Source organism: Miscanthus floridulus, chromosome 6 (assembly GCF_019320115.1).
Source record: "Miscanthus floridulus cultivar M001 chromosome 6, ASM1932011v1, whole genome shotgun sequence".
Taxonomy (NCBI): domain Eukaryota; kingdom Viridiplantae; phylum Streptophyta; class Magnoliopsida; order Poales; family Poaceae; genus Miscanthus; species Miscanthus floridulus.
Window position 1 is genome coordinate 137,062,413 of NC_089585.1, and position 12,650 is coordinate 137,075,062.

Consider the following 12,650-nt stretch of genomic DNA (forward strand, 5'->3'; position numbering starts at 1 on the left):
CTCGACGAAGACTGGTATGGTGTGTATGCAGCCTTGCTTGCAATGAGCTATATAGCCTCATGCTTTGGACAGAAAGCTATCTTCTCAATTCCGACTATTTTGAAGTGAAGGTTAGCCTTGTTTACGCATAGAGACACACAAAGGCTTTTTTGGCTTGTTCCTTGAACTTTCTCGGTTCTCTCAAAAAGTGTACCATGGTATATCAAGAGGTAGGGCAACTAGAGTTGTCTGCCACACCATACCACACATGTTAATGATTCGGTAAATAAAAAACAAAATATGTGGCCCTATATTTTATTCGCCTCTGTAATTGTTAAATATACAACTTGTTGAGAAAATATCGGTCTTTCGACCATCCATATATCCAAATTATATTTTCCAGGTGGAGAGGGACGTATACACATTATATATTTCAATGAGAATATGTATATATGTCGTTTTTTACCAATACTGCAATATACGAGACAAGATGTGTATGTGATCTTCTTTGCAACAAATCTATATAGCTTTGGCTCTTAGGATACAAAGCCATATTAGCCTTATCGATGCATTGAGACGTGCAGAGTTTTTTGTTTGTTTGTTTTTTTCTTTGTTCATCACCGACTTTCTTAGTTCTCTAAAAGAATGTACAATGTTATAGCTAGAGATAGGGCAGGAGTTGAGTCCACCATACCATGCATATTAATGGTTAGATAACTAAAAAACAAAATGTGTGGCATTACGTTTTATTAGCCTCGTTGGGAGAAATGTCGGCCTTCCGTCTTGCTGTGCCATAATTTTGTGTGGAAAATGACGCAAGTAGTTATATTTTCCTGTTATAGGGTTTATAACATGTATTATGTGTAATAGTATCTTCCGCCCCCTCCGTGCATGCAAGCTGATGGTTAACGTACATACACTGTCCCGTTAACAAGTTCATAACTAGATTGCCTCCTTAACTCGATTCCGGTTAATCAGACAATAATATCATCCGTGAGGGCGAAGAAAATACACTGGACAGATGACGGAAGGATAAATACACACATACGTACATGTGAACAGACCATTCACAAGGACCAGGAACAGGAAGGCACACTTCTATCATCAATACTATACTATAAAGTATACAGAATACTGTACGTGCGTAGAACATGAAGAATTAACAATAATAGATGTGGTATCACAGTTACAAGGTCTTGGAACATGGACAAGAGAGAGAGAGAGAGACGACTTCGTGAGATGCATGCATGCTTAAAACCTTAAGTTTTAAACACAACGACCTTCTCGTTATCGGAGTCTGATAGAGCAAGAGCATTGGTTCTGCAAGAAAATATACTCGCATGCATGCATCGTTAGTTACTTCGATCTTATCTTACTGCTCGTTGCCCCTGAAGATGGATAGCTCATCCCTCACATCGATCTTTGCCATCGCTGCTGCCACCACTGTTGTTGAGTGTCGCCACTCACTACTGGATTCAGGTTCTTTGCGCTCACTATTGGATTCAGGTTCTTTGTCGAGTGCCCGAGGCACTCGGCAAAGGCTAAATTGCACTCGACAAAGTCTTTACTGAGTGCAGCACTCGGCAAAGAACACACGGCAAAAAATTTATCGGCAAAGTCCTCTTTACCGAGTGTCTTTTATCGGGCACTCGGCAAAGAAAAACGACCGTCACGGCGCCGGCACTGTTGATGGTCTCTTTGCCGAGTGCTAACCCTGCAGGCACTCGGCAAAGATTTTTTATATATTTTTTAAAAAAATTCTTTGCCGAGTGCCCCTTGGCCGGCGCTCGGCAAAGTTTGAATTTTTTTTTTAAAAAAAATTCTTTGCCGAGTGCCCTCTAGCTGGCACTTGGCAAAGTTTGCATTTTTTTTTAAAATTTCTTTGTCGAGTGCCCCCTGGCCGGCGCTCAGCAAAGTTTAAAAAAAAATTCTTTGCCGAGTGCCCTCTGGCTGGCACTCGGCAAAGTTTGATTTTTTTAAAAAAAATCTTTGCCGAGTGCCCTCTGTCTGGCACTCGGCAAAGTTTGATTTTTTTTAAAAAAAATCTTTGCCGAGTGCCATGGTCATGACACTCGGTAAAGCTGGAAAAACGGTTTTCCGATCGCCCATTTTTTCAGCTTTGCCGAGTGATGTGACCATTGTACTCGGCAATTGGGTCCTTTGCCGAGTGCAACACTCGGCAAAGTGACCCGAAACGATAATTTTTGATTTTTTTTACATTCCATCATGATAAATAAATTTATACAAACATATATCACATATATATCTCATCCATCACATATATATCTCATCCATCCACACATCCATCTACACATATCACATCCATCACAATATATATCACATATATAATAATAAGTGCTCAAGTCTATCCAAATAAATCCACAAGTCCATCAAAGGCCACAAGTGCATCACAAGTATATCACAAGTCCATCACCAAGTGAACAACAAATGAAAAAAATATAACGTGCACTCATCTCGGCCACTGCGACTGTGGTGAAGGCTCAGCTCTATCATTCGGAGATGCATGAGGCGGATTATTCGAACCACCGTCAGATGGAGACTGCACAAAGGAGTAAAGATTGCATGTGAGACAAGATTATTTAGATAGCTAATCTAGAAAGGTAGAGGCCATACAAGCAAAGCACAAGCGAAAGTAAAAAACTTTCATACTCACAGGAGTAGCTACAGTTGCAGCACGCGGAGGCGGAGGTGGAATCAACAGCTCAGCTGGCAGAGAGAAGCCCACACGTTGCCCAAGCCCTTGTAGAAACTCTGTAATGTCTGTCAGCCTCTACGCCTGGGCCTGCCGCTCGGTCCGCTCGGCGTCCAGCTGGGCCGCCAGCTCCTGACGTTGCCTCATTTCTTGTTCCGGCCAGGCCTGTAATATTTTACTCCAATGTTTCAGTAATGCAAACTAATTAAGGTGTGTAAAGATCAATGTATGACGAGTAAAACAGGAATAACTTCGAGTACGTCGACCCGGTGCTGTGCAGCGATCGACCGTGTGTGAATGGCCGGGCTCTCGCTCGTGCTCCGTGCTCAGATCTGGGAGAGAGAGGGAGTAGAGGTCGTGTCGATGACGCCGTCGCCAAGCCAGAACCGCCCATGCTTCTTGCCTTGCCCCGCCCTCATGACGGCCTCTCCATCGAAGTCCTGGGTGCTTGGATCGTGGTCTGACCCATGGAGCGACCTCGCCACCTCAGTGTACTCACTGATGCGGGAGTGGACGCTCGGGTTCGTGTATGCCTCGGGTGGGTCCTCCAGGTTGAAGGAGACATCGAACGTCGCCTTGCCCTTGTGGGCCATACACCATGCCTGAAAGTCCGAGCAAGCCTGGTCACTATGTGACGCCAACTGCGAGAAAGACAGCACGATGATTACAAATCAGGCAGAACTGAGCGTCACAATGGATAAATAAATTTACGTACCCATGCTTGTTTGTATCCAGCGAGGCTGCGGCTGCCTTGATGGTGTGCTGGACCTTGCATCTACAAATGATGGTCCCGGGCATCCCTGTGCATCTTGAGGTACTCCTCCGTGAACCACCGCTCCACCATCATCGCCTAGCACTCGGGATACGCTTGGCACCACCAGGGAATCATCTACACGTCATCAAGTATTGGACATATAAGAAGATCAAATTAAACCAACTTAATCTCAAAACGAATCAATATTGATGTTCTTCATTTACCTCAAGATACTGCTCCCGGGTCAGCTGCATCTCTCTTGCGTCTTTCTTGGTTTTCCTCTCTCCAAGCTTCGACCCGTAGTAGGTTACGATGGCCTAGATGCGTACCTCATGATGCATGTCGGTGATGAGTTTTTTACAGGCTTTGGTAGTCACCTGCTCCGCCCTGGCCTCAAATCCCTACTCGCATCTGTAATAAGTCTGCATACAAAAGCGATGTATCCATTAATTATTTCAAGAAAAGTCCAATGAATACGACGTATTAAGCAATGTTGTGCGAGGGAGACTTACCCAAAACTCTGCCTTCACCCGCGCCGCCTTGTTGGGGTACTCCACATCGGGGACGACGGTGTAGTGGCCAAACGAGTAGGTCGGCTCCATCTTCGATGTGTATGTGACAATACCGGGGAAGTGTTGCCTGCACAGAAGACCCAGGATGCCGTTGACTAGCCATGCGCTACCACCTGACACAACCACCCAGTTTCTGCACAAGTGATTAAGAAAAATTATTAGTTTTTTCATCATATCATATGAAGTAGTAGTGATAACATATAAAGTTACTTACTTTTGCCCTTCGGAGAGAATCACTGGGCATTGGTGAGGAAGCGGAACTTGTGGGAGGCTCGCGGGACCTCGCAAGTAGACACTCGAAGAGGAGTTGGAGGAAGCGGAACCCATGCCTACCACCTCCTCCTCCTCCTCCTCCTCCTCCTCCTTCTCTGTTTGCCGAACCAGCTCCTCGTCCGACTTGTCCATGGGTGCCACCTCCTCCTACGGCTGGCGGTCCTCCTCACGCGGTGCGGGAGGAGACGACCCTCTCCTGCGACTGGCGGTCCTCCTCCTCCTCCTCCTGTACGATCCCCTCCGCCTCCTCCTATAGCCGGCGTGGTCTTTGGTAAATCGAGTTCACGGACCTATGACGGTCGCCCGCCATCTTTGTTCAATCACCTGCAATAAAAAAGAAAAATAAGACGTAATTAGAAATAGGTGCAAAAATGAACAAAACATAATTACAAAAAAACATAGTAATACATGTATTAGAAATATATGAAAAAATGAACAAAACATAATTACAAAAAACATAGTATTACATGTATTAGAAATAATCTTCATGATTCAGATTAGCTGGATCATAGGTCTCGTCATCACTATCAACATTGTCCAACTCATCAACACTATCCGAAGGAGGAATGTTGTCTTCATTGTCATTGCCTAAACGTAATCGCTCAAGCATTTGTATGTCCTTCAGATTTCGCACCTCGTCTCCAGCGTCCTCTTCATCATCCCTTTCATTGTCTACTTCCATTCCTATCTCTTCGGTTAAGTCTATGTCAAACCTCCCTTGTAGCCCCTCTTCTTGATAGAACTCTCCATCATATGTGTTTGGGTTGAAGTTGTAATCTTCATCGTTTGGGACAGGTAGTTTACCGTGTGGCGATACCTTGTGCACAATAGACCAACCCTTAAGATGCTTGGCGTCTTTGCACGTGTATGACGTATAATAAACCTGGACAGCCTGTTGAGCCACAATATAGACATCTTTTCCTGGATAGACGGAATCCTATCGAATCTCGACTAGCCCAAGCTTAGGGGTCCGTCTCGTTACACCAGGATGAAACCAGTGGCATTTGAATATGACAAGAGTAAGAGGTTTGGAACCATAGAATGATAGTTCGTAGATTTCTTCAATTCTTTCATAATAGTCAAGTCCATCAGTGTTGGGTGTAACAACTCCGCTGTTTATGGTTTTTCGATTGAGCCGACTCTGCTTGTAGCTTGCTGTGTGAAAACGATATCCATTCACGTCATAACCGGTAAATGACTTGACCCTAACGGCACAGCCGTTTGCAACCTGTCTCAGCTCATCACTTATAGACGCATCAGTTTGGGCTTTCTGTTTGAACCAACAAATGAAATCAGGGCTCTCTGGTCCCGCTCCCCCTGAAAGAAGGGTATCATTTTATTGCGGGGTAGGTTGCCTTGATCCATGCTAGAATTGATGAAGAAATTCCCTGTACCAACGAGAAACAAGGGGTTGGACGAAGAAACAAGGACATACGGTGAAATAAAACAAGTTCGTTCAGAACTTACCCAATGAACGGTTGCACCTCGACAAGGTTGGTCAACACATATAGCATGATACTGCGCCACTCTTTATTTTTCAATTGCTTAGTGGTCGATGCACTTGCGCTTCCGAGTTGCCCTTGGAAAAGGCTAAGGTTCGATTCATTTTCGCCAGCATTGTAACGAGGGGGTGGATTATAAATGCTAGGAAGGTTCTCAGTATAGTATTTCTCTGTGAAATTCGATACCTCCTCTAGAATGTATGCATCTGCAATGGAAGCCTCAATTTTGGCTTTATTTCTACATTTTTTGCAAAGAGTCTTCAGACATCTCTTGGTTGGATAGCACCAATAGTTCTACATGGCCCCCCCATCTGTGCCTCATATGGGAGGTGCACAATCAAATGCTGCATCGGTAAGAAGTAGCCGGGTGGAAAGATCTTCTTCAACTTACAGAGCAACACAGGTGCCGCTTTTTCCAAGTCATCAATGACGGTCCGAGAGAGCTCCTTGGCACAAAGCTAGCGGAATAAGTAGCTCAACTCTACCAGCACTTGCCAAACATGCTCTGGGACATAGCCTCGAACCATCGCCGAAAGAAGCCGCTCAATCCATATGTGGTAGTCATGACTCTTCATCCCGTTGACTCGCAGAGTGCCTAAGTTCACTCCCCTCTTTAGATTCACTGCATATCCATCAGGGAACATTAGTGTCTTGATCTATTCAAGTACTTCCCTCCTTTGGTCCCTTTTCAAGACGAAATCGGCCTTAGGCCTTCTCCAGGTCTTGCCACGACTAGGAGGCTGCATCTCTTGATTTGGTCTATCGCACAACGTTGCCAGGTCCACTCTAGCCTTAGGGTTGTCCTTAGACTTTTTAGTGTCCATGAGTGTTGCCCAAAGTGCCTCGGCGACATTCTTTTCAGTATGCATTACATCAATATTATGTGGCAGAAGAAGGTCATCGAAATAGGAGAGCCTCGTCATGCCCGAGATATGAGTCTACATATGTTGCTCACCATATCCCACAAAACCACCTTCTTCATTGGGCACGAGAGCATCTATCTGAGCATGAACCTCGGCACCAGTCATCATCCACGGTGCAGGGTTTGTCACTTTGACACCTTTTGTAAAGTTCTTGATGTCTTGTCTGAATGGATGGTCAAGAGGTAGGAATTGACGATGTCTGTCGAACGACGAATACTTGCCACCCTTCTACAACCAAATGAACCTCACACCTTCCTTGCATATTGGGCATGGGAACTCCCTGTGAACACACCAGACATAGAATATCCCATACGCTAGGAAGTCATGCAGGGAGTAGTCGTACCAAACGTGCATTTTGAAGGTTGTCTTTGTAGCTCGATCATATGTCCATACCCCTTCGTCCCAAGCATGGACCAATTCATCAAACATGGGCTCCATGAACATTCCCATATTACTCCCTGAGTGTCCAGGAATTATCAACGACAAAAATATGTTATGTCGTTGAAAGGAGACACCGGAGGGAGATTAAGGGGGATAACGAAGATGGGCCAACATGTGTATGGGGCAGCCATCATTCCATAAGGATTGAACCCATCTGTTGCTAGCGCGACACGTACATTACGAGCCTCATCTGCTTTGTCATGATGTTTGTCATTAAAGCGGATCCAAGCTTCACCATCGGATGGATGTACCATCTTGTCAGGATTGTACTGTTTGTTATTTTTGTGCCATGTCATCTGTTTCGTGGATTTCTCGGTCATGTATAGCCGTTGGATCCTCGGTAGGAACGGAAGGTACCATAGGATATTCACAGGGATCATAAGTTGCCTCTTCTGGCCATCATCAGAGTCTACCTCCAGGTACCTAGAGGATTTACACTTTGGATAGAACTTTGCATGCTCGTGTTCTTTCCTAAGTAGGACGCACCCCTTCGGACAAGCATGTATCTGCTCATACGACATCTTAAGTGCACAAAGGAGTTTCTGTGACTCGTACATGCTCTTTGGCAGAATGTGGCCCTCCAAAAGCAGGGTGCCAATCACGGCCAACATCTTATCGAAGCCAGGTCAACTCAAGTTTAACTCGGACTTCAACCACATTAAGCGTCCAATGGCATCTAGTTGAGACACCGTTGACCGATCATGAAGGGTTTCTGTGCCGAGTCCATCATGTCGTAGAACGCCTGTGCGGCTGCCTCCATCTCCTCCTTCTCATGTCCCTCATCGAACTATCTTTGGTGAAAGTCATCTAACATGTCTGCTACCCCGGCATCAGCATCAAAAGCCTCCACCAGTGGTCTCACCACCTCCTCTCTAATACGATGGGCTTCACCATGGTGGACCCATCGGGTGTAGTCCGGCGTAAATCCATGCTTCACAAGATGTTTACCCATTTCCACCTTATTTACCCTTCTCCTATTTCCACATTTGCTGTAGGGACACAAAACTAGGCAATGTCCTTTAGCAGCCTTGCCAAATGCACTGTTCAAGAAAGCATCAGTCTTGTTCATCCATTCCGTGGTGTAATCACTCTGACTTCTCCAGCCCATGTACATCCACTGACGGTCATCCATCCTCTAACATATGTATCAGCGAGTAATGAAACCATCAATTGCATCTACATGGTGTTCCTACTGTCTAATAGGTGAGGATAGGTCCTAATCCCACCCGCGGATGCATAGATGAGGTTAGTTTCCATGCTCTACTCCTATCCGAGATAGAATTTCGGCAGCACCTCCCCGCTGTCCTCCAGATACACGTCCTGCCAAAGAAGAGTGCGTATCCGGAGAACAACAGGGAGGTGACGCCGAAACTCTGTCTCGGATCGGAGTAGACCATGGAAACTAACCCATCTATGCATCCGTGGGCTATCCAAAAAACGTGAACAATCTGAAACAGATACGGTCATAGATATGCAAAGATCTGCATACCTCCAACCGTATCTCTTTCGAATGGGAGAGACCTAACTAGGTTACGCGATCTACGACCATAATACAGAAAGAGGGGTTATACCTAGGGTGGCGGCGGAGTCAGGCTAGCGGGGCCGTGGCAGGTCGGTGCAGTGGCAAGGCGACGCGGTGTAGGCAGACCGGCACGGCGACGGGAACTCGGACTCCGCTCCGACGGGCTCTTCTCTACAAAAAATGGAACAAAATACTGTCATTTAAAAAAATTCGGCAGAACCTCCCCTGCACGGTAGGTTTCCAAAACCTGCAAAAAACAGCGACACGATGGCCGACAAGCACATATGTCTCAAGAGAAGCCATGTAGTTTGGATATCAATCCGTGCAGAAGAATATATCCAAGTAGTACCACTACTTCTACTACTACTTCCACTATTGCTACTACTACTACTACCACTATTGCTACTACTACTACCACTAGTTCTTCTACTACTACTACCACTACTTCTACTACTACTACCACTACTTCTACTACTACTACCACTAGTTCTACTACTACTACTACCACTAGCACTACTACTACAACTAATACTACTACAACTATCACTACCACGACAACAACAAGAGAGAGGGCATACCTGACGGGCGCCGGGGGTAGGGGCGGGCGGCGTCGGGGTCGGGGTCGGGGTCACCGGAGTCAGGAACGGGGTCGGGCACGGGCGGCGTCGGGACGGGCGGTCCAAGGGGCGCGGCCGGTCCACGGGGCGCGGCCGGCTCCTCGGCGTTGGTGGGCCGGCGTGGGCGAGCTGGCCACGCTCGGCCACACGCGGGGGGCGGGGGCAGGCGGCCGACGCGCGGCCCGGTGGCTGGCGGGCGCGGGGTGGGGAGGGCGGCGTGTGGCTCGGGGGCGGGGCCAGGCCGACGTGGTCGCGGAGGGCGGCGCGCGGCGCGGGGGCGGGCCGGTATGGCCGCGGATGGCGGCGCATGGCGCGGGGGCGGGGGCGGGCCAGCGTGGGCGCGGATTAGGGAGGCACTCGGCAAAGGAGGCAACTTTGCCGAGTGCCCCGATCCGGCCGTCGGCAATTTTTTTTGAAATGCCTTTGCCAAGTGCCCCTGTGAAGACACTCGGCAAAGAAGAAATTTCTAAAAAAAATAAAAAATTCCTCTTTGCCGAACGCCTTATTCTTAGCACTCGGCAAAGACCCCCCTTTGCCGAGTGCCATGCCCCGGCACTCGGTAAAGTTTTTTATTTTTTTGTTTTTGGCCTCCAAATTTTTTGTGCAGCCCTTTTAAAGTACCAGGAACTCCTAATTAGAATTTGTGGATTTTTTTGTGACTTTTTTATATATTTAGTTACTTTATTTCTTTTACTTGATTTTTTTTTGAAAAATATAAATTTGAACTGCACGTTGGCTACGAATAATGGAATTTAACGATTCAAAAATTGATAGTCATGTTAGTGAGTGTAGTGTGAGGCCGCATCCAGGAACGGACCCAAAATTCGGATATCTTGTTCACGAAACATGACCGCGAACTTGCGTGCGAAAGTGTTTTTAAATTCTATAAAAAGCAAACGATGTCCGAAAATCATGAAACTTGTTCAGATGTTGTGATATCGTATGTGGAGGCTTTGATAAAAATTTCAGAAGATTTCGTGCACGTTGTCACATACGATGCTTATAAACTAAGACATCTCCACATATGATATCTGATTGATTCCTAGGTTGATTGATATGATAATATATCTTCAGACTCCATAGAGTTCTGCTTGTGCAATGTGATGAAATAACACCGTACGTAGCTATACGTGAAAGCAGATGCTAATCGGCCGCCGATTTCTTTATTATGCGATGGCAATCGTCGAGAGCCGAAAGCACTACTGTTCTGCAAGGAAGAATAAAAAACCTTTTGGCCGCTGCTAGTTGCGATGCCCTATGTGACGACCGTGCAGGGAGCAGCCAATGGGGCGCCCTTCTTTTGCAATTTGCAGTGCAAGGTGTGCTGCTGACTGGTGGATGCCCTAGGCGCGCGACATCTGCCGACAAGCCGTGCGGCCCTCGCATGGCGGCGATGATGGCGTCCAGCGCCGCGGCACGTGGCCGTGGATCCATCCGGATCAACGTTGAGTTGAGGGAAGAGAGCACTGTTCTCTCCCGGACGCACAGCTAGCGCACAAAGGGCCAAAGGGAGCAGAGTGTTAATTAGCAACCACTGGTCCTTATATTAGCTAGGCCACTTGATCTCCGTATAAAAAGGCTACTAATCCGCAGCTTTTGACAAGCTAGCCAAGCGAAACCCCACACCCAAACGCCCAAAAGGAGGTGGTGTGAGCAGGAGCAGCGATGCAGGACAGCAGGAGCTAGAAAGGTAGCCAATTACGAGCGCGGGGGAGTAGTGCATCTTTTGAATGCGGCTGCTGCTGCCTACCTGCTGTGCTACCTGTTCCCAAGGAAGCTCCCCATTGGAGGAACTTGAATACTTTTAATTTGCTTGCAATAAATTTCATTTTTCACAGATATAGTAAGATTCCTTATTATGACTGATTAGCGTGTGCCTGATCTAGAGATAAGTAATGATGAATGGTTCCATTCTTGTTTTTCGGGATAGAATCGTCCACCTCTATATCGGGTTAGGTTTATCCTAAATCTATGATTTTCTTTCCTTGGGCCAATCTTATCTTCTCGCGTGGCCTGGACAGTTCGCCCAATCACCGTGCCCTAATGTCGCTCACCCCTATGTGGCCCTGTCAGACGTCACATTCGACCCTATGCATCCTCACGAAGTCCACACCAGCGCCACGATGTCATCGGACAAGCCTCTCCTCGCGTGAGCGCTACACTGCCCTCGACTCTCCTCGCCTCATGTCGTGCTAGGGCAGGCTACACTCCAAACCGTCGCCGCCCAACCTATGCCGCGCCAAGGAGCTCGACCACAGGGGCCGGTGGTGCCTCCCTCAACTCATGTTGGAGCATGTCAAACTCGAGCATGCTTCATGCCCACGCCGCCCTCACCCACCCCGCCTAAGAGAACCGCCTTTGGAGAGAGGGAATGATGGTGTCAAGGAGGGACGGGGTCCATCCACTTGTTTTGAGGCCGGAGTTGGGCTCTTCTCCCATCTTCGGCGAGTATTCACTTGTGGAGTCCACGCCCATCCCTCCTTGCAAACGCCATTGAAAATAGGATCGCCCCATCCTGTCCTTGTTGGTCCCTCCGAAGGTGCATCACTAATCAGTCTTTTGGTGGTATATATGGAAATGAGACATGTCACTTTATAACCTTAGGTTTTGGTCCAAAGCAAGGCTCTACTCTGTACACATAAAAGTGACGGGCGTAACATAGTCACATATAATAACGATGAGTGTGAAGAACAAGCTCTATATGTGACATTTATCCATTTCAAAAGTGATGGGTTCTTGTTGAAAACAAAATTATGGATGGGCCAAGGTTGACCATCACCTTTTCTGGACTGAAATGTGACGGGTTTTGGTCCCTAGTCGCCATTTTTTACTCTATGTCTATATTTGAGAATCTTATTCACCCTTTCCCATCCCATTTAGAAACAACTAAGACCATTTTACCCAGCATCGCCCATGGCTAGTTCTCCGTCGCCATGGCGCCAGATCTACTAAGTCAATGTGTTGCTCCATCCTCCTTGCCATCGGCCTCATCCACACCGACCTCCTTCACATGGGCCTCCTCCTTGGTGACATCCTTCTCCATGTGTGCATGTCTCTTCTCCTTCTCTATAGCGTCCACCTCCAAGGCACAGGGGACCACCACCACCACCACCCTCTTTATCAATCTGGTCCTCTCTCCTCCTTCTCAAGGTGAGTTTAACTTCTCCCCCTCCTCCTTCATGAATGAATGGATGTATGCACTAATAGATGAACTAGTTGGTTGATGAATGAAGTTTTAGAATGGATGGATGAAATGATGTATATGAATGGATGAATGCATAGATGGATTAGTATTTAGATATATCGATCTATGGATAGAATTTAGATGAACCACTTTTCACTGTAGTATAGCTT

The 12,650-nt window shown here is 47.0% G+C and overlaps 1 protein-coding gene across 1 annotated transcript; it reads right to left on the reverse strand.

Annotated features, from left to right (window-relative positions):
* Positions 1-4,457: 4,457 nt before the first annotated feature.
* On the reverse strand, positions 4,458-9,605 carry LOC136461322 (classical arabinogalactan protein 9-like). The gene is made up of 2 exons (XM_066460664.1): positions 9,258-9,605; positions 4,458-4,541 (listed from the first exon to the last, which is right to left on the reverse strand). Exons 1-2 carry the CDS (start codon positions 9,603-9,605, stop codon positions 4,458-4,460), a joined length of 432 nt encoding a protein of 143 aa, XP_066316761.1.
* Positions 9,606-12,650: the final 3,045 nt, after the last annotated feature.